Below are 21,137 nucleotides of genomic sequence, written 5' to 3'. Positions count from 1 at the left end.
ATGTGTTTTGCACAAAATAGTTAATTGTGCACTGTCTCTCTTGCCTCTACAGATTATAGATGGAGTGAAACCAACTCTTTCTGAATTAGAGAAGTTTGAAGATCAACCAGAAGGGGTTGACTTGGAGGTGGTAACAGAATCAGCAGGTACTGCAGAGTTATATAATTGCTCAACTATCCCTCCCCCCTCTGCTTTCCTTTTTGAGCACTGCACTTGTCATTCAGCAATTTTTATTTTCTACCATTTCATTAAAAAGTAGCCTGTAAAGTTATATCCTATAAAGCTTTCTTGATAAATGCATACTCCCTAGGCTGAGTTGCAGCTGACTGATGGGACATACACATCCATAAGGGTGGTATGCCTTAATTTTATATAAGCTCCTTCTACAATCAATACATCTGCTTTTGTGCATGCTATCCGATGCTCCATTCATGACATGTACTAAATATAAGGATTATTGTTGAGGACAGCTGTATATAAGAAATATATCTGTTTACTTTTAGATTTTGACACAAGTGCACGCGTCTTTCAAATCAGTGGGAGCACTGTTCTAGTTTTCGGTTCCTTTACTATTTCTTCTTCAGTTTATCCTTCTTTCTTCCTCTTCCTGATCCATCTTTCTCCCTCCTTTCTTCCTTCCTTTCTTGTAATTCAGCCACTAGCTCCCCACACATCATCTGCACAATCCATTTAAACAGAATAGTGAGTCGGCAACATAGATAATCCAAAGACTTGCTCAGGAATTGAAAACATTTCACAAATGTGCAACGGCAATTTATAGATGCTTGAAAAGAGCTTTTTTTGTCAATGCAGTGTTCCTTTTTTAATCTTCCTTAAGTTATACTGCTTGTTATGTGCAGGAAAGGAACGTGAGCACAGCCTTCAGCCTGGCGACAATGTGGAGGTCTGCGAGGGTGAGTTGATCAACCTCCAGGGTAAAATTCTCAGTGTGGACGGAAACAAGATCACCATCCTGCCAAAACATGAGGATCTTAAGGTAACTTTGCGATTCCAGCCACAAACTTTTTTTATCAGGTGTCTTATCTGATATGTAAAGTATAACTAAAGGCAAACTTTTTTTTTAACCCTACCTTACTGTCTTCATAGCGAAAAAAAAGTTTTACCTTTTTTTTAGTTCTACTTTAAAGGACACTTTTCATGAGAGAGACATGGAGATTGCCATTGTTCCTATTCTCCAAATGCTGCTTTCCGGACTGTTGTGTTTACCTTCAATAACTTGTGAATTTTATCTGCACTTTTGGCTTTGCTTATATGCATTTGTGTAAGGTACTAGTCATGGTACTCTTAGCATGTTACCATTTAACTGAATAGGTAAAAACAGTATTGTCAGCAGTTCTGTATTGTGTTATTGGAAGTTGCAAACTTCCAAAAAAGTCAATTTTTTTTTTTTTTTACCTTTTAAGGGCTTTTGCACATGGGCTGCTGAAATGCCAGCATCTTTCTGCTAACTGGGAAGCCCAGGTACAGACCCTTGAGGATATGATTAGCTGTATGCTATTGTACTCTGGCATATGCAGGTGATATTGTAAACATGAGTATAGCGTACAGACAGAAAGTTTTCTATCTTTTGCATATGCCTGTACACTATACTCATGTTTATAGATTATATCGGAGTACAGCAGCACACAGTTAATCATGTCTATGGGAGGCTATAATGGGCTCAGCTGCCCATGTGCAAGAGGTCTTCAAGACATGTAGATTAATTAACTAATAAGCAGTAAGGCTTAATTTAGTATAAATTTTGATACTGAATGATGGCCCAAAGGAAGCAGTAAAGGTGCTAATAGCATTTTAGAGAATTCCTGACCTAAAAGTATGGCCAAAATTTCTGGCTTGCATACCTATTCCGTTTTACAGATTCATTAAATAGTGAGGTAAGGATGAGGGTCACAACCTTTAGTTGCACCTTCAAAAACAAGCCAGTTTTCAACCTTTATTCACTGAGCGGTTACCCTATAATATCTTGCTTCTAATGTATTTGTTTCCAGAACATATTTAAATCTGTGGTTTTTGCAGTACACTTTTATTTCAGTTGCTATTAAAGCCCAATCTTTTCTCATTGAAATGTATTTAGTCTTATGTGGGATTCCTATTTCTTTTTGTTTCTTCTCCCTAACAGGACATGCTGGAGTTCCCAGCCCAGGAGTTGAGGAAGTATTTTCGAATGGGGGACCACGTCAAGGTCATTGCTGGACGTTACGAAGGGGACACTGGGCTTGTTGTGCGAGTTGAAGAAAATTTTGTCATCTTGTTCTCTGACCTCACAATGCATGAGGTGAGTTATTCACAGTAAAGCCAGTCTTTGGCAATACTTTGTACAGGAGGCCCAATGCTTTTTGATGTCATTCTGTGTACACTCCTATTCCACTGTTTTACTATGTTTGTGCGTTGTGTTGCCTATAGTCCAACTGCTTTTTGGTTAAATAACAGAATGTTATCTACCTCCATGCAGTGTCTGTTTGAAATAAACCTGTCATGACATGTTATCTATCCATGATAAAGTGCAGTCTATCTGAAAAACCATGTATGAAGTTAGACAGGAGCTGTTGCACCTGAAACTCCGCCTGCACACACAATTCCACTATACCAGTCTTTAAGCAAAGCTGTTCCAAAAAATAGAATCCTTCAGTGGGCAGTTCACCCCACTGCTCCCCACTGCATTGCACTGTAATCACCTAGGTATTAACCCATCGTCTCCCACTGTGCATAAGCATTTATGGCCACACTTCCTGTAGTCCTCTTGAGTACAGTAGGTACTATTACAGTACATCTAGTCCTAAGAGTAAACATTGCATGCCAGAAATTCGAGTGCATTAGTGGCAGTACATGCCTCTCATTTTATGTGCATGTGCCATTCTGCTCCAACCACAGGATAGTGTGGCAATTTTGTGATTTTGCCTTTGCAAAATAAAAAAAAAAAAATAGCAAGTTTATGAAACAGAGCAAGTGAATCCTGGGCAATAGCGTGCTCTCAGCTTACTATGGGTCACAAGAGCAAAGTAAGTGCACTCCTGTGACCCACGAGAAGTATGGCCAAAAGGTTTTGGCCATACTTCTCTTATAGATGTAGAAGATGGCTGATTCTATTTCAGTTTCTGTTCTATACTTTTTATTGCGTTGCTTTATTTTCAGTCCTCTAAATTATTTGATTGCATTCTCTTCTCCATGTAGCTGAAGGTCCTCCCCCGAGATTTGCAGCTGTGTTCAGAGACGGCCTCTGGTGTGGATGTTGGGGGACAACATGAATGGGGAGAGCTGGTGCAACTTGACCCTCAGACAGTGGGGGTCATTGTACGCCTGGAAAGAGAGACGTTTCAGGTAAGTGTTCTGGACAGAATAAGATCTTCAGAGACCTGAGTAACAAAAAGTTAAACTTTAATACTGGAAGGAACAGATCCATATTGTCAGAGCTATAATTCACCATCTATTCTTCAAGACTGGCTTAGAATAACAGAATAAGAGTGAGAATATGCTCTAAATGATATGGGTTGTATGAGCAATTTTCTTAAAGTTGAATCGCATAACGTGGTTGGTACATGCCTAGTCCATTGTTTATTTCATGTCTTGTTCCCCATCCCTGCATTTGTTTAACATTTACTCCTAAATCTATCTTTCCTGACTCGTTCCAATATTTTATATATTTGTTTCTACTAGTTGTACTAAGCACAATTTTTGTGACTGATCATCTCCTAACATAACCCTTATCTATATTATATGAAGCCAAATTCCAACTTCTGGTTCTAGTGCAGGGGGGAGGGCTGTGATGTCACAAGGGGGCGGGGTCTCCAGATAAACTCACCTGATGGCCATACCCCATAGTTATATAAAAACTGTCAGACACCGGAGCTGACAGAGTGGCGGGAGCCAGCGGCGGAGGAGGGTTTTTTGTTTTTTGTTTTTTTTTTTTGTTTATCAAGTCAGCAGCGGTGGCTAAAGGACTTGTCAAAAAAACTGCCTCATGTTTTTTTTTTATTGGGTCACTATGTACCCTGTATTCATTCACATTGGGGGACGGGATCTGGGGGCCCCCTTGTTAAAGGGGCTTCCACATTCCGATAAGTAGACCACCCCACCCCAACCTCAGCCCAGGGTCGTGGGGAAGAGGCCTTTGTCCCTATCAACATGGGGACAAGGTGCTTTTGGGTGGGACTTGAGTTTTTGTGTTTCCTTGTACTCAGCCCCTAGAACACGTTTGATTCCTTTTGGGATCTGCCCCCAACCCCCCCCCCCCCCCCCCCCATCCAGTGCACACAGATCACTGCCCAGTACATATGCAGCCTGTGGGTTCTTAGCTTCAACACACAGCTCACCTTTTTAGTAGTCATCTCACCCATAAGATTTGAATGAACTCCTTGGCGCACAGCTAAAGTGGAATTATACTGCATCTGAGCACCATAAACCAAAAATGCTACTTCTCTTTCGTTCATTGACGGACACGGCTCCTGATCATCTTAACCATTGGGTTATACTGCCCTTACATGAGTAGGACACTAGGCAGAAAAAAAGTCTAAACATAGATGTGGGTGATGTCATGGCGCTCTCTAATATCGCCGGGTGGTACAAGGAAGGGGGATGAGAAAGAGGAGGGGGTGTGGAGCAGCGGAGAGGGGGATCCAATAGGTGATAGAGGGGGGCCACGTTCGGCGGCTGCCAACTGGAGCGAGGAGAGGCTCTGAGGAATAGAAAGCAGGAAAGAGCGGTGCCGGCTTAGTGTAGCATAAATTTATTCAGCAATGATAAATGTAGCAACTTACTCTGAGGTAAGGTAAGACAGGTACTATGGGTGTAGTGGGATCATCCATCTTCATCTCCTAGGGAAGTGCCGTAGAGGAGGGTGGTTTAGTGCCGGTGATGTGGGGAAGCTGTTGTTCGGCAGCTTGTCCGTGGGTTTCAACGGCGGCGGCGGAGCGTTCACAGCAGGGCTCCGGCTACCAGCTTCCGGTCTTGACCAACGTCACTTCCTGGTAGGAAGAAGATGGGGGTTGCACGCGTTCGGAGCATCCGTGCTTCTTCGTCAGGCAGTCAAAAAAAAAGTCTGGCTACCCCCATGGGCAGTCCCAGGGGGTATACTCCCTCTCGCTGCTATAGGTACTCCGTTTTTTTCTGCCTAGACAGGAGCAAGGGCCTAGTTTCTTGCTGGGATCTCTGGTCCTTGCAATTTTTTTCTTTTTAGATAGAATTTTTTTCTCCTGGATTTCCTGTGAGATCTGCAATCAACTGCCACACTGGGTAATCTAGACCCAGTGGTCACCCCAGCCTGGCCAGCGAGTGCACGCAGACCTCAGCTCCGCGCTAGGTCGGCCACGACATAGCCCCACGACTTAAAAGACTCGCAAGGTCGCATACGACCGGATCTCGGCCCAAGCCGACAGCCCCCCCCCCCCATTTCGATGGAGAGGAGGTTCTGTCTGGAGCAGTGCCCACCTGGTTCCTGGTATGGTAACTATCTCCCCCTGGAGGGTTTTGGGGTTGATATGGGTCCCTCCATGGGACGGTCAGACCCTGGTTTCCCCTCCTTTTCGTTAGGCACCCCCCCCCCCCCATCGTTCTGGTGGTCCCTGTGGGCCATCTCGCCCCCCTCCTTCACTGACGCTGGGGCTGTGGGGTGGTCTGGTCCACCGCCTAGGGTGGGGGCAGGGTGCTGTGCTGAAATGGGGGCTGTACCTGATGGAGGCTCCTGCCAGGACCTCCCCTTCCTGCCTGTGCCGTTTTCTGAGGCCTCAGGATCCCTCCTGGGTCCCTGGGAGCCTCAGGCTGCCGCCATTTTTTTGTAGCCTGCGTGCTTAATGCGCAGCGGCCATGTTTGTGTAGTGCGATGGCCATTTTCCGGTGGTTTGCGATTGAAAATAGCAGCAGCCATGACAGTGGAGCACTCTGGTCGGCGATTTCGGTGGGAGTTCCTCCTCATCCCCTGGTGCTGACTCTTGGATCTATTCATTGCCTGATCGCTGTTTGTGCAGTGCAGGTTCTCCTGGTAGCTGCAGTGCCTGGTTTCTGCAGGGTGGTGAGTCTGCTGGAGTCCTCTCCCTCTCTATTGAGGATCGATTGGTGTTCTGTGGCTGGCAACTGGGTGGGCTGTCAGAGTGGTGGAAGTTGTCCCCTAGCAGTTTTTTGTGGGGTCCCCCTGGTCACTCATGGAGTCTTTGGAGCACATCTCCCCACCTGATCCCCTCTCTGAGGCTGCGGGGCCCTCTGGTTCCCATCCAGCCATCAATGCACTGACGGTGGTCCTGGAGTCCTTGGTGTCCTGGGTGGATGTGGCTTTTGGGTGACGCTGGCAAAAAGCATCCCCCCGCCTTCCCCTGCCTCATCTGTCTCATTAGATTCTGACTCTGATTTGGCCGCTGCGGACGTGGGTCACCTTGCTGGGTCTGCGACCATGAAAAGGCGCTGGTGAATGCACTGGTTGTAGCTGTGCGTGAGACCTTAAAGATGAAGCTGCGGCTCTGGAAACCCTGGGAGTCACGTGGTGCTGCAGGGGGCCGCCATTTTCTTGTAGCCTTGCGTGCTACAGATCGGCAGCCGTGTTTGTGTAGCCTCAGCTGCCATTTTCCTCTGGTTTCCCATTGCAAATAGCGGCGGCCATGTATTTGGAGTCAGATGGGCGGTGATTCAGCAGTGGCAGCCCTTCCTCGGCCTCTAGTGCTGATACAGGGATATTCCTCTTCCTGATCGCCGCATGGTGTGCAGATAGTTCGGGCTGTGAGTACCTGACTGGTGATGGTGGTGGTGAGTGCCTTTGTGGGGTTTTCTCTCTCTTTCTGCTTTTGCAGCAGTAGTGCTCTGGGCTGGGCCTTGTTGTGCCGACAGCGCGGTGGGGTGTCCCTTGCAGCGTTTCACACTTTTTTTGTGTGGGTTCCCCTCTACATTCATGGAGTCCCTGAAGCATGTTTAACCTCCTGATCCCCTCCCAGAGGCTGTCAGGATCTCTGGGCCCCACAACTGACTGCACTGATAGCAGTCCTGGAGTCCTTGGTATCCAAAGTGGATTTGGCCCTGGGCAAACAGGCTAGCAAAAGCGTCCTCCACCTTCACCTGTTTCCTCTGTCTCATCAGATCCGGAGTCTGATTCAGCCGCCGCGAATGCTAGTTACCTTTTCAGGGTCTGCGTCCACACACCCTGCATGCTCAGATGATGAGTGAGGATGATTCCCCTGCTCCTCTAGCCGCACATTAAAAGGCGCTAGTGGATGCACTGATTGTATCGGTGCGGGAAACCTTAAATATGGAAGATGTGACTAATGCAGCATCAGAGACGCGAGTCACCTATTGGCACCCACAGGTCCTCAAAAGCGGCGAGGGTGTTCCCCTTTCCCCCCTTCTTTGACGATATTGTCTCAACTGTGAGGGTGCCCAAAACGTACCTTTGCAATCCCTAAGCGTTTTGCAATGCGGTACCCTTATGAGGAGTCCCTCATAACACTGGCACCTTCTGTAGTGGACTCCCAAGCTTTCCAGGTTGAATAAAGCCACTGTAATCCCGGTTGAAGAGTCCCCGGTCTTCTCTGATCCGGCTGATAGGAGGTCTGAGGCCTTGACCCGCCATATGTTCACTGTGCCGGTGTTTTACCATCACCCTGGTGTCACAATGGGCCAAAATTCTATGCCGGGACCTGGAGTGGAAACCGCTCCCCCCTACTTTTGTGGAGCTGGCAGGTCAGTTGGTCCAAGGGCTACTTGTTTGTCTATGATGCCTCTGGATGCTGCACCCCTGATTTCTAGACCGTCTGTCTTAGTGGTCCTATGGCCCATTATCTGGCTGAAATGCTAGTCTGCGGACCAGGCTTCTAAAGCCTCATACACACTCGTCGAAAATCGGCAGGGAATTTTCGTCCGACCGATCTGCCGATTTTCGGCTTGTTAGTATGATGCTTCCGACAACCGACTCCGACTTTTCGGCCGAAAAAAAATCTGGTGTGCAGGCTATAAAATTTTTGTCCGCCATCAAAACACGGCCGATTTTCGTGCAGTCAGTACAGATTTCGACAGGGAAAATCTAATGAGCAACTCTGGGCATGCTCAGAGAAGAAAGAACACAAAAAAGCAAACCAACACATGACATCACTTCTGAAGTAGAATTTTGTCGGGCGAGAAAATTCGTGTGCAGTCTAGGCACATTCCAACCAACAAAACACAACTGGACAAAAGACGGACGATCGGCCTGCCGATAATCGTTGCGTGTGTACTAGGCTTAAGAAGACCTTGTCCGATCTTTCCATTCATGGGGGATGCCCTGTTTGGAGCTTCCTTGGATGACATCATCAAAGGCCTCACGGGGGAAAGAGTAATTTTCTTTCTCTGGCTTTCTTAGGGTAAGGAGTCGCAGATGGGACCTTCCTTTTTGGCTCACAAGAGGCCTTTTCGTCCCTCAGGGTCTCAAGGCAAGGGATCTAAATGCTTCAGGGCCTCCACTGGGGGTTCCAAGAAGTCTTGGTCGGGCAAACCACAAGCAGGTTCTGCCAGTCCTGTGGACAAAAATTCCTCCGTATGGACGGGCGCCCTCACCCGTATCTGGGGTGGGGGAATGTCCTCACTGCTTTCTGGATCCGTGGACCTCCCTGATCCAGGATAAGTGGGTCCACTAAGTCATTTGCTCCGGCTACAAGATAAAGTTTCGATCATATCTTCCAGAAAGGTTCTTCCCTTCCAACCTGCACTTATCCCCAGATCGCTTGAAGGATCTCTATGGGGTTGTGCAATTCTTGTAACTTCAAGGGTGATTGCTCTGGTTTCGACGTCGGAACGTTTTCAAGATTTTTACTCAAACCTGTGTACTTTTCCCAGGAAGGAGGGCAGGGTATATCCATTTCTGTACCTCAAGGCATTAAACTGCTTTGTGCGGGTACAGAAGTTCCTGAATGGAATCCGTTTGCATGGTGGTGGCATCCCTGCATCTGGTATTTTCTCACCTCCATCAGCATCAAGGACGCCTACCTTCACATGCCCATGTGTGTCGCCTATCAGCGCTTCCTCCTCTTTGCCGTGGGCGAAGAGTGTTATCAATCTGTGGCGTTACCCTTTGGTCTCGTTTCCGCTCCTCGGGTCTTCACAAAAGTGTTGTCCTCGGTTCTAGCATTACTGCATCAACGGGGGATCGTGATACTGGGGTACCTGGACGATCTGCTTTTATGAGCAGAGTCTTCGGCTGCTCTGTTGGACAACTTGGAGATTACTCTGCAAACGCTGAGGGAGTTCGGTTGGATTCTGAATCTTCAGAAGTCTGCTCTGGTTCCATCCACGTGCCTGGACTATCTGGATCGAACTCTGGAAGCGGCCTCGGCCAGAGTTTCTTCCTCTGGAAAAACTCCAAAATTTGCAGGAGGCAATTCGGCTTCTGCTGTCCTGCAGACGGTCATCTCTGTGGGCTTGCATGCGGGTGCTGGGCCTGATGGTGTCTACCTTTTTTGAAGCGGTTCCGTTTGCACAGTTCCACACGAGATCTCTGCAAAAGGAGATTCTGGCGAAATGGAACAAAGATCCTCAGTCTCTAGACAATCTGATCCTGTTCAGCCGGAGTACGAGGGGGTCCTTTTGTTTGGTGGCTTCATTCTCCGGTACTTTGTCAAGGAAAATAATTTCTTCCCATGTACTGGACGGTTGTCATCCAAGATGCCTGCCTATCTGGGTGGGGAGGCGTCCTTGGCACGGACTGTGCTCAGGGGGTCTAGACTCTGGGAGAGTCCAGGTCACCAATCAATATACTGGAGCTCCGAGCGATCAGACTTTGTCTGGACCATTGGTCCCTAGGGGTGTCCGGTACAGATTTATTCGGACAATGCCCTGGCCTGTGTCAATCACCAAGGGGGCACAAGAAGTGTCCTGGCGACTCGGAAAGTAGGCGGGATTCTAAGGTGGGCATAACAATTAGTTCCAGCCCTCTCTGCTGTGCACATTCCAGGAGTAGACAATTGGCAGGCGGTCTCTCTCAGTCGGCAGGCGTTAGACCAAGGAGAATGGTCACTTCATCCAGAGATGTTCCATCAGTTATGTCTCCAGTGTGGGACTCCTGAGGGGGATCTGTTTGCCTCTCGCCTCAACAGGAAAGTACATAGGTTTGTGGCACGGTCTTGAGATCCTCTAGCCGACGCCACAGACGCCTTAGTTGCTCCGAGGGGTCAGTATCAGGAGCAGTGTCCGTCAATGAACATCAGAGAAATGGATTTTTACAGTAAGTCAAAAATCCCATTTTCATAAATATTTTAGTATTCAAAGTAAACTCCCCCATCCATCCATGTCTCCATGCTTTATTTTGTTGAGAAATCACTTTGAAAACACCCCCTAGCATATCTGGCTATGGCCATCTTAAATAAGGGCAAATGATTAACGTAGCATTTACTTTATGGAATCCATCTGCCCTTAGCTCAGGCATGAAAGCGGGAGGATGTGCCTAGCTGAGAAAGCCCCCTCCCCCTATGAAGACTCCCGGGATGTATGACATTTGTTAGGCATGAAAACCAGGAAGTAACTGAAGAAATGTAAAAAAACAAAATAAAAGATGTTAAAACAAGTCAATACAATATAATTTCCTATCTATTTACTAATGCTAGCAGCATAAGGATTAGGAATAATTAGTTGATTGAAATAGTCTCCAGTATCAAAACCTACACTCTGTTGTTTTTCACTATTTGCACTTCCTGATGTATTTTCTGCTCTCATCATACCCTGGTCTCATACTAACTCCCCCATACTTCATTACACAACTCTGCTCCATTGTTTTTTCCTCCTTACTTTAGTTTACAAATTTCACTCTGTTGCCTACAACATTTTATTTACTTTGCATTTTTTCTTGTCTGCGTATCGCATATAGGTCCTTAACATGCATGGTAAAGTAATCACCGTTAGACATCAGGCAGTCAACCGGAAGAAGGACAATCGCTTTGCTGTTGCTTTAGACTCTGAAGAGAACAATATTCATTGCAAGGACATTGTCAAGGTCATTGATGGTCCCCATTCGGTAAGATCTCTTTAGTAGTAGTCTTGCTTCTTCAAAAGTGTAATCCTCTGACTGTGGCTAAACATATCCTCTTTGATTTATCAGTACACACATTGATCACTCATTTCTTGCTGTAGGGTCGTGAAGGTGAGATTCGCCACTTGTTCCGGAATTATGCTTTTCTTCACTGTAAGAAGCTGGTAGAGAATGGAGGAATGTTTGTGTGCAGAACACGTTATTTGGTCCTTGCTGGAGGTTCAAAGGTAAAACATTTGACAGAATAAGACTGATGGTGTTTTTTTTTTTTTTTTCTTTTTTCGGGAGGGGGGGTTCCTACTACATATTTATTATTCTCTTATTACTTCATAGCCTCGGGATGTCACAAACCTCACCTTTGGATTTGCTCCAATGAGCCCAAGAATCAGCAGCCCAGCTCACCCTGCTGGAGGTGGTATGTATCTCTTTAAAAAAATGAGTCTGGTGTATAACAGCATACATACTCATTCATTGTCCATCACCTTATGCAGCACAGAGAGGTGGTGCGGCAGGAGCAGGAGCTGGAGCAGGAGGTCCTGGCAGAGGAAGAGGCCGAAGGGACAATGATTTGATTGGGCAGACTGTCAGAATTTCTCAAGGTCCTTATAAAGGTCTGTATAAACTAACATGTACAAGGTAACGTCACTTAACACAGTCACACAAGTACTCATTCACATTCTGAAGCCAGTTTTAGGTAGAAGCCAGTTCACCTTCCAATATGTTTTTATATTATGGGAAGAAACCAGAAGACTTGGAGAAAAGAAACAAAAATTCAAAACATACATACTCTGTGTAGACACAGTTATTGTTATTTAAAATCTAAGTTCACTTAAAAAAAAACTGATTGCACTTGATTTTGCAGATAAAATTATTTTTCAACACTGCAGCCTGCAAAGCGTTGCACCCGCTATCAGTGGAGCGTGGGGGCAATGTCAGACGCCTGCGACACTCAGTACATACCTCCATACAGGCAGACAGTTACTGAAGTGCAGGAAGTGTCAGTAACGATGCTAACGAGTTTGAGAACTACAAGCTGTCTGTTTCGGTGGAGGATGGGACTTGTAGTTAATTCAGATCCCTAAGAATGAATGAAGTGGCTGTGTGGGAGGAGCCATGCTGTTTTTAACTAATTCAACACTGCAGTACGTATATATGCAGCTGTCAGCCATAACCCTGGTATTGTTTTTCTCAGCTGATGATTCTGTTTCTGCTAAAAGCATTCTAAGTGGCTGAGTATTTGCTGGATCGCTTTTAGAAGCAGTTTGAGAGGTCGCCTCCCGCCACTCTCCGGTGTTTCTCAGGCTTGCCGTTCTCATCAGGGAAACAAGGGGTGGAGAGACCAGACCGTCTCTGATCACGTCTATGATCTGAGGCTGGAAGTGAAGTCACGATCTGTCATGCTTTATTGTTATCTTAAGGGTTGTTTACATTTCTTGTGATAGAAATAAAAGTAATAAAAAAATGGACAAAAAGGGAGTGTAAACATTTTTTTTTTTAAATAATTTGAAAAATTTATATATTTTTTTAAGTGCCCCTGTTCCTTCCATGCTCACGCGTGAACACCTACGCAGGTCACACATGCATATGTAAACAGTGTTCGTTCCACATATGAGGTATCGCGGCGAACGTTCTAGCAAGAGCAATAATTCTAGCTCTAGACCTGTTTTGCAACTCTAAACTGGTAACCTGTAAAACATTTTTAAAGCGTCACCTATGAAGATATTTAAATGTAGTTTGTCGCCATTCTACGATCGTGCAACAATTTTAAAGCTTGACGTGTTGGGTATCTATTTACTCGGCTTAACATCATCTTAACCACTTTACCACCGGAGGATTTTGCTGTCTTACGTCTGGGCCACTTTTTGCGATTCGGCACTGTGCGACTTAAACTGACAATTGCCCGGTCATGCAACGCCGTACCCAAACTAAATTTACGTCCTTTTTTCCCCACAAACAGAGCTTTCTTTTGGTGGTATTTGATCATCTCTGCGATTTTTATTTTTTGCGATATTAATAAAAAAATGCGACCATTTTGAAAAAATAATATTTTTCTACTTTGACAGTTAAAAAATTTCCAATATATTAAATGTTTGTCATATATTTAGGCCAAAATGTATTTAGCTACATGTCTTTGACCAAAAAATTCTCAATGAGTGTATTTTTAACCGCTTTAAGACCAAAAGATTTTACCCCATTCCTGACCAGGCCATATTTTGCGATTCGGCACTGCGTTACTTTAACGGACAATTGCGCGGTCGTGCGACAATGTACCCATTTGGTGGTATTTGATCGCCTGTGCAATTTTTACTTTTTGCGCTATAAACAAAAAAAGAGCGATAATTTTGAAAAAATACCAATATTTATCACATTTTTTTATATGAAATCCCCCCCCCCCCAAATGTAAAAATCAAAATTTTTTAACATTTTAGGCCAATTTGTTTTCTGCTACATATGTTTGGTAAAAAAAATCGCAATAAGCGTATTTTGATTGGTTTGCGCAAAAGTTATCGCAGCTACTAACTACGGGAAATGTATGTCATTTTCATTGTGTTTTTTTTTAACTAGCAATGGCGGCGATCTGCCATCTTTTTTTTTTTTTTTTTTTTTTTTTTTTGCGGGACTACGACATTGCAGCGGACAGATCGCACCCTTGACTGACATTTTTGACACTTTTGGGGGTACCAGTGACATTACTACAGTAATCATTGCTATAAATATGCACGGTTACTGCAAAAATGACACTGGCAGGGAAGGGGTTAACTTTTATTGGTGATCAAGGGGTTAATGTATGCCTGGTGCTTACTAATGTGTATGGGGGGAGGGGACTATGTGACACAGGCACAGATCGCAGGTTCAGCTATGCTGAATCCTGCAATCTGTCCCTGTCTGTCACTTAGGAGATCCGCCCGCTTTGTTTACACAAGCGGGCGGATCTCCACACTCGATCCCCGACTATCCAAAAATATTGTTTGAAAAAACCGCCGTGCAAATACTGTGTGACTTAAAAAAATTACTCTCTAGGGTCTCTGCTAAATAAAATATATATAGATATGTAACTTTTATATAATTTTCTAGCAAAATATACCTATTTTTACTTGTTCTTCAAGTGGTTACAATTTGACAGCGCGTGCGGGAATAAGGGGCTTAGGTTGAGAGGTCGGCTGCTGCATAGTAGCAGGTTACATCTTGCACACTAATTTGATGCATACCTTTAAAAAAAGAATAGAAAAAAAAAAAGTTTAGCATGTTACAAAAGGTGAACTTGTCCTTTAAACTTAAATACGCACCCCATGTCCTTTTTTTTTTTTTCTAACTTGCGTCTGCCTCTGGTGGACTACCACTTCCTAATCTATTTCAATTTGGCTGGTCAGCTAGTGCATGCCCCTAATTGGCTCACTGTGAATAAAGAGTGCCCCAGTGGTGGCAGAGGCAGCTGTATTGGATATCTACAGGGCCTTTCAATGTCTTCTTTGTAGAGGTTGCCAGGCTTCATATTCTCTCACTCACACTATGAGGGCAACTTTTAGAGCTTGGAACAGATGTCATATACAGTGCATCCGGAAAGTATGTTTGTTATGTTACAGCCTTATTCCAAAATTGATTAAATAGATTATTTTCCTCAAAATTCTACAAACAATACCCCATAATGACAATGTGAAAGAAGTTTGTTTTATATCTTTGCAAACTTATTAAAAATAGGAAAAAAATCCAATGTACATAAGTAATCACAGCCTTTGCTCAATACTTTGTTGAAGCACCTTTGGCACTAATTCCAGCCTCAAGTCTTGAGTATGATGGTACAAGCTTGGCTCACCTATTTTTGGTCAGTTTCTCCCATTCTTCTTTGCAGGACCTCTCAAGCTCCATCAGGTTGGATGGGGAGCGTCGGTGCACAGCCTATTTCATATCTCTCCAGAGATGTTCAGTCGCGTTCAAGTCTGGGCTCTGGCTGGGCCGCTTAAGGACATTCACAGAGTTGTCCCGTAGCCACTCCTTTGTTATCTTGGCTGTGTTCTTAGGGTCCTTGTCCTGTTGAAAGATAACCCTTCGCACCAGTCAGGTCCAGAGTTCTCTGGAGCAGGTTTTCATCAAGGAGGTCTAACATTGCTGCATTCATCTTTCCCTCAATCCTGACTAGTCTCCAAGTTCCTGCTGCTGAAAAACATCTCCACAGCATGATGCCGCCACCACCATGCTTAAATGTAGGGATGGTATTGGCCAGGTGATGAGCGGTGCCTGGTTTCCTCCAGACATAACGCTTGCCTTTCAGGCCAGCTTTCAATCTTTGTTTTATCAGACCAGAGATATTTGTTCCTCGTGGTCTGAGAGTCTTTCAGGTGCCTTTTGGAAAACTCCAGACGGGCTGTCATGTGCCTTTTACTGAGAAGTAGCTTTCGTCTGGCCACTCTACCATACAGGCCTGATTGGTGGAGTGCTGCAGAGATGGTGGTTCATTTGGAAGGTTCTCCTCTCTCCACAGAGAAAACCTGGAGCTCTGTCAGTCACCATTGGGTTCTTGGTCACCTCCCCTGATTGTTCAGTTTGGCTGGGCAGCCCGCTCTAGGAAAGAGTCCTGGTGGTTCCAAACTTCCCATTTACTGATGATGGAGGCCACTGTGCTCATTGGGACCTTCAATGCTGAAGAAATGTTTCTGTGCCTCAATACAATCCTGTCTCAGAGGTCTACAAACAACGGACTTCATGGCTTGGTTTGTGCTCTGACATGCACTGTTAACTGTGGGGCCTTATATAGACAGGTGTGTGCCTTTCCAAATCATGTCCAATCAACTGAATTTACCACAGGTGGACTCCAATCAAGTTGTAGAAACATCTCAAGGATGATCAGTGTAAATATGATGCACCTGAGTTCAATTTTGAGTGTCATATCAAAGGCTGTGAATACTTATGTACATAGGATTTTTTTTATTTTTAATAAATTTGCAAAGAGTTCAAACAAACTTCTTTCATGTTGTCATTATGGGGTATTGTTTGTAGAATTTTGAGGAAAATAATCGATTTAATTCATTTTGGAATAAGGCTGTAACATAACAAAATGTAGAAAAAGTGAAGTGCTGTGAATACTTTTCGGATGCACTGTACTCCACTGACTTAGGCCGTTGGTCTCTACATTTGTCCCTGAGAAATAATTCAAATTTCCCCCACCTTCTCCTGTTTCTGGACCCAGTAATTTGGGTGTTGAAGGGAATCAAGGTCCTGGGAGAATCAATTGTTCATAATAATTTTCAGAATTGCAATTTAAATACTCTACCTAACTGGTTATTTTCTCTTTACTTGAAACTGCTTCATGCATGTTCCTCTCAATTTGAATTACTCTACATCAATTTAATCACATCCAGTCTGGAATCTCTTATGCAATATGAGCCCTTGTTGAAGGCCCCACTCCATGTTATCCAAGGCCCTGCAACAGCCCATCTCACAAAAATTTAATAAATGTAGGAAGAAGTGGTCCCCAGATGTCCCTAATCCTGATAATGACTGGGAGGATGTCTGTGACTATCCTTTTCAGCAATTGGTCTGAGGCGGGTAATAGACTTATCCAATTTACCATCACCTATCATCGTTACATTATCCCAGAGAGACTAGCTAAGTTCTCAACTTCCCATTTGACCTGATGCTGGTGATGTGGTGCTCTTAATGGGGGTTTCCTTCACATTTTCTGGACTTGCTCAGATTGAAGTAGCTATTGATCCCAGATTACGCCAGCTATTCTGTAACCAGTACCCAAATATCTTAGGACCTAATTGTCTGCCTACTAGGCCTGGTGGACCCTTTGGCCCCACGGAAGGCCTCTGGAAAAGAAACCCACTGTTATTGTCCATATGTACACATTTTCATTTGGGGCGGTACAAGCTATGGGTTCCTCTGGAATGAGATGCAATTATCCAGACCTCTCTGCTTTATAAAACTAGCAGATGTTAAGGTGGAGCGCAGTCTGTTTGTTGACGGTTGTTAGCGGACGCTAGTTGAACCACGTTTCGTCTGTTGTTTTGTACTGTGCTGTGCAGGTATAATTGTAATCGTATGATAACTAATGGAATAGAACTTAAAAATAGAAAAAAATAAATCTTTTACACTGTGTTGTAAGACTACAGTGCCAAACCCTGCATGAGTGTACTGCTGACCTCACTTTTTCCTTTTCTAAGGCTATATTGGTGTGGTGAAGGATGCCACAGAATCCACTGCTCGAGTTGAGCTGCATTCCACTTGTCAGACCATCTCAGTGGACAGGCAGCGTCTCACAACAGTGTAAGTACCACATTTTGTGATATTTTACAATAACGGTGAGAATGTGTGTGTTTTTGCTAGTCAGGATGACGTTTTTATGAGAGACTTTTTTTTTGCAGTCAGATTTTGAGATTTTGTTTGCAGAACCAGTAAGGTCCTGTGCTTTGGGCTTTTCTGATTTTTTTAAATGTGTTTTGCTTTCCCATACAAGTCTTTGGGAATGTAAAACCCAATAGAAGCAGGTCGTAAGAAGGTCATACGCAATTGTCAATTCATTCCAAATGATCTCAGCAGTGTCTTAAGCTCATGTCATGGACACAAGCCCAAAAGGTGTTCCGGTATGCTGTACAGAATTATTGTAACTAGATCACTTGAAGAGAAAGTAAAGTCTTCCGTTTTTTTGTTTTTTTTTTCCCCTGCATAGTAAATGCATAATGTGCCGCATTCATCTTCGTCCGTCTTCCTTTCGGGTCCGCGGACTCCGGGTGTATTACTGGCCAGAGCCGCGTGACGTCCCTCCCGCGCATGTGCACAGAAGCCGCCGGTCATGGCACCGGGCTCTGAAGAAACGGCACGAGAGGCCGTTTCTTCAGAGCGCATGCGCCAATTACTTCATTGGCTGCATGCAATGTAAATATCTCCTAAATGGTGTACGTTTAGGAGATATTTACAGTACCTATAGTTAAGCCGTAGGCCCCTTTCACACAGGGGAGTCCGGCGGACTCCGTTTATCTCAGCGGGGGATCGATCCCCCGCTGAGCAGGTGGGTGGCAGCTCTGTCTCCGCGCTGTGTGCTGAGACAGAGCTGTCAGGTCCCCGCTGTTCTCTATGGGGGAATCGGATGGGAACGGACCGTCTGTCCATTCTCATCCGATCCGCTGGACGGATGGAAAATAGGATTTCCATCTGTCCAGATTTGATGGATCGGATGTCAGCGGACATGTCTCTGCTGACATCCGATGCCCCATAGAGATGCCTGGGGCATCCGTTCAGATCCCCCTGAAAAACGGACGGCCTGTGTGAAAGGGGCCTTATTAAAGGCTTACCTATAGGTAAAAGTTATAAAGGTGGGTTTACAACCACTTTAACTGTGTTGGCACAAAGGTTGTAAAGTCTGAAATCTGGATGTAAACCGAATATCTCTTCTACTGTATGAGTCCATTTTCTATTTTCCTTTTCATTTTCATTTTTGTATACTTGATTTTCTGTTGAAAGGGAACACAGGCTTGTTGAGCCTTGGTTCTTATAATCACCGTGCTGTCATTGTGTACCTTGGCTGCTTGTTGTCAGCATTTGCTGCAAGACTGTTCATAAAATAGAAAATAGCATATTTTATATTTACACTGACTTTTTTCTTTTAGTGGCGCTCGTCGCGCTGGAGGAATGACTTCTACTCATGCCAGGACTCCAATTTACGGTTCCCAGACTCCCATGTATGGTACTGGCTCCAGAACACCCATGTATGGCTCACAGACTCCTGTGCACGATGGTAGGTTGATTCTGTCCAGTTTTGTCTCTGTCCTTGCTCTATGTCTGTGTATTTGTTCGGTCTGAGATTGCCTACTATTGCCTTTGTACAGGAAGCCGAACACCCTACTATGGATCCCAAACTCCTGTACATGATGGCAGCCGGACCCCTGCGCAGAGTGGAGCCTGGGACCCAAATAACCCCAATACCCCTTCAAGGTATTTCTGCTATAAGATTATCTTGTCCCCCAACCACTGGGAGTGTTCATTTGCAAACACAGCTGTCTTGCATTTCATTTGTTCATGGGAGTAAAGCAGGCCTTTGCAATCATAGTACTGCCTGTAGCAGGATTAACATTAACACAGGCGCTGCTGCTGGCCCGACTGCATACTATTTTTTTTTTTTCCCTTTTAATTTCATTTTCTGCCATAATTCTCCTAAGGGGAGTTGACAAACCAAGCTGTTCTTTCCATACTAGCATTTAACACAAAACCCCTTTCTCACTGACAGGGCGGATGAAGAATATGATTATAGGTATGATGATGAACCGTCTCCTTCTCCACAAGCTTATGGAGGAACCCCCAACCCACAGACTCCAGGTTACCCAGATGTGCCCTCTCCGCAGGTCAATGCCCCTTACCATCCACAGACACCTGGGACTCCTGCCATGTAAGTATAGCTCAGCCTGATATCGCCTTTTGAAAGTTCGGATTGATCCAACTAATAGTGGTTGGTCACATTTAACTGGACTTGTTCACTTTCCAACTTCTTTAAGCCACTTTTTCATGTTCTTATAATGAATAGAAACTTACCCCAGTATTTATATCCGATCACAATGGAATGTGTTCTCAGGCTCACTCTAACAAACTTTAATGTAAGGATCTTTGCTCCAGAATCAGTTCTATGCAATAAACATAGGGACCTGTCTGCATTCAGCAGTTTGGTGATGCCAGACCAGTGAAAGATAGTATCTTGCTTTGTAAAGGTTTACTTTTATGTTACTTTAGAGTTACTGTTTAGCACATTCTGAAATATGGGCATGCTTTTTTGGACTGGAAAGCAAGATGACAAAATATATACTTGGATTTGTATTGTGAGTATTAAATAGCATTGAACCTCCTCTACCACAATGTCTCTTATTACAGTCATAGCCAGTTCTGGAAAAGGATAATAATGATTTGAATATGGTTATTATAAGGCAGAAATTATTTTAATATAATTGTCTGTCATCTCCCCCATCTCTAATCACTGCTCTCCTGTCTTTCATAACAGGTACAATACGGACCAGTTTTCTCCCTATGCTGCTCCTTCACCACAAGGGTCATACCAGCCTAGTCCCAGTCCACAGAGTTACCACCAAGTGGCCCCGAGCCCTGTAGGCTACCAGAATACCCACTCCCCAGCAAGCTACCATCCAACCCCATCACCCATGGCTTATCAAGTAAGTTGTAACCCTATATTTGCTCCTGCTTTTTTTTTTTATCTATAACCTATTTGCTTGGAAATCTTTAGTTGCTCCTAACTTCACCTCTCCTCCTTTTTTCACAATTCTTTGCACATTGCAGCTCTCAGAAACCTTAATCTGTGTACATAAAGATTTTCACTGATGGACACAGCTCCATGTCTTTTAGACCATTGGGGTTTATGGTGCTATCTTAAGAGGAGGACTAGGCTGAAACCTTTTTGGCTGCGCCCCGAGTCAGTCCCAGAGTGTATACCATCACTTCCTGCTATAGGACTTCAGATTTTTCTGCCTATTCAGGAGTAAGGACCTGGCTCTCTGCTGGGATCTGCAGTCCTGTCATTTCTTCGTTTTCTTGTAGTTCACACAGGAACAAAAATCAACCTGTTCCTGTGTGAACTACAATCAACAGCCAGACTGGGCGATGCACTGAATATCCTTTTAGTCTTCCCAGTCTGGCCTGCGCGCGTGACCCATTAGCTCTGCGCTAGGTTGGCCGCGACATAGCCCCACTGGATGGGGGCTGGAGGTTGTAAAGCCCTGGTCACGACAGCAGTCACGATCACAGTCCCAGCGTAACTCAGGTCGCAGCACCCCCATTCCAAGATGGTGCAGTGGACTGCAAGGACTAGTGCCCACCTGGTGCCGTGGTGTGGTGAGTAGTGTCCCCCCTCCTTTCTTCCGGAAGTGCTGGGGTGGTCGCGGGCCCTCCCTGGGGATGGTGGGCCCTTTCCAGTGTCCTCCCTCCCCCTCATGTCCCACCATCTCCGTAGCGGGGTTCCCCTGTGTAGGTCCCCCTCACCTGCACCCTATCTCCCCCCCTTAGCCCCTTTTAGGGGGCGCAGGTGTATTGGGTAGGGGGGCTTGTCAGGTGTTGGGCCGGAGAGTGGTGGGTGGGTGCGCTTTCGACCACCCCTTTTGGGGGTGCCCTTACTTGGGTGCTGCAGGGGGGGGGGGGGGTGTCCCTTCCT

General features: G+C 45.1%; 1 protein-coding gene across 3 annotated transcripts in view; it reads left to right on the top strand.

The window, feature by feature from the left end:
- Positions 1-21,137, top strand: part of SUPT5H (SPT5 homolog, DSIF elongation factor subunit) — a 62,097-nt gene that overhangs the window by 28,807 nt on the left and 12,153 nt on the right. For all 3 annotated transcript variants that reach the window (XM_082262871.1, XM_082262872.1, XM_082262870.1), the window contains 13 exons: positions 53-146; positions 861-997; positions 2,141-2,296; positions 3,193-3,339; positions 10,829-10,975; positions 11,092-11,217; positions 11,324-11,405; positions 11,482-11,601; positions 17,155-17,257; positions 18,598-18,725; positions 18,817-18,922; positions 19,215-19,373; positions 19,977-20,145. In XM_082262871.1, coding sequence (XP_082118997.1) covers positions 53-146; positions 861-997; positions 2,141-2,296; positions 3,193-3,339; positions 10,829-10,975; positions 11,092-11,217; positions 11,324-11,405; positions 11,482-11,601; positions 17,155-17,257; positions 18,598-18,725; positions 18,817-18,922; positions 19,215-19,373; positions 19,977-20,145 — 1,674 coding nt within the window. The remainder of the gene's footprint in view (positions 1-52; positions 147-860; positions 998-2,140; positions 2,297-3,192; positions 3,340-10,828; positions 10,976-11,091; positions 11,218-11,323; positions 11,406-11,481; positions 11,602-17,154; positions 17,258-18,597; positions 18,726-18,816; positions 18,923-19,214; positions 19,374-19,976; positions 20,146-21,137) is intronic.

Source organism: Pelophylax lessonae, assembly GCF_965119305.1.
Source record: "Pelophylax lessonae genome assembly, chromosome: 7".
In the NCBI taxonomy this organism is placed as follows: Eukaryota; Metazoa; Chordata; class Amphibia; order Anura; family Ranidae; genus Pelophylax; species Pelophylax lessonae.
Note: the sequence above shows the minus strand (reverse complement) of the source record. Positions and strands in the feature narration are given on the sequence as shown.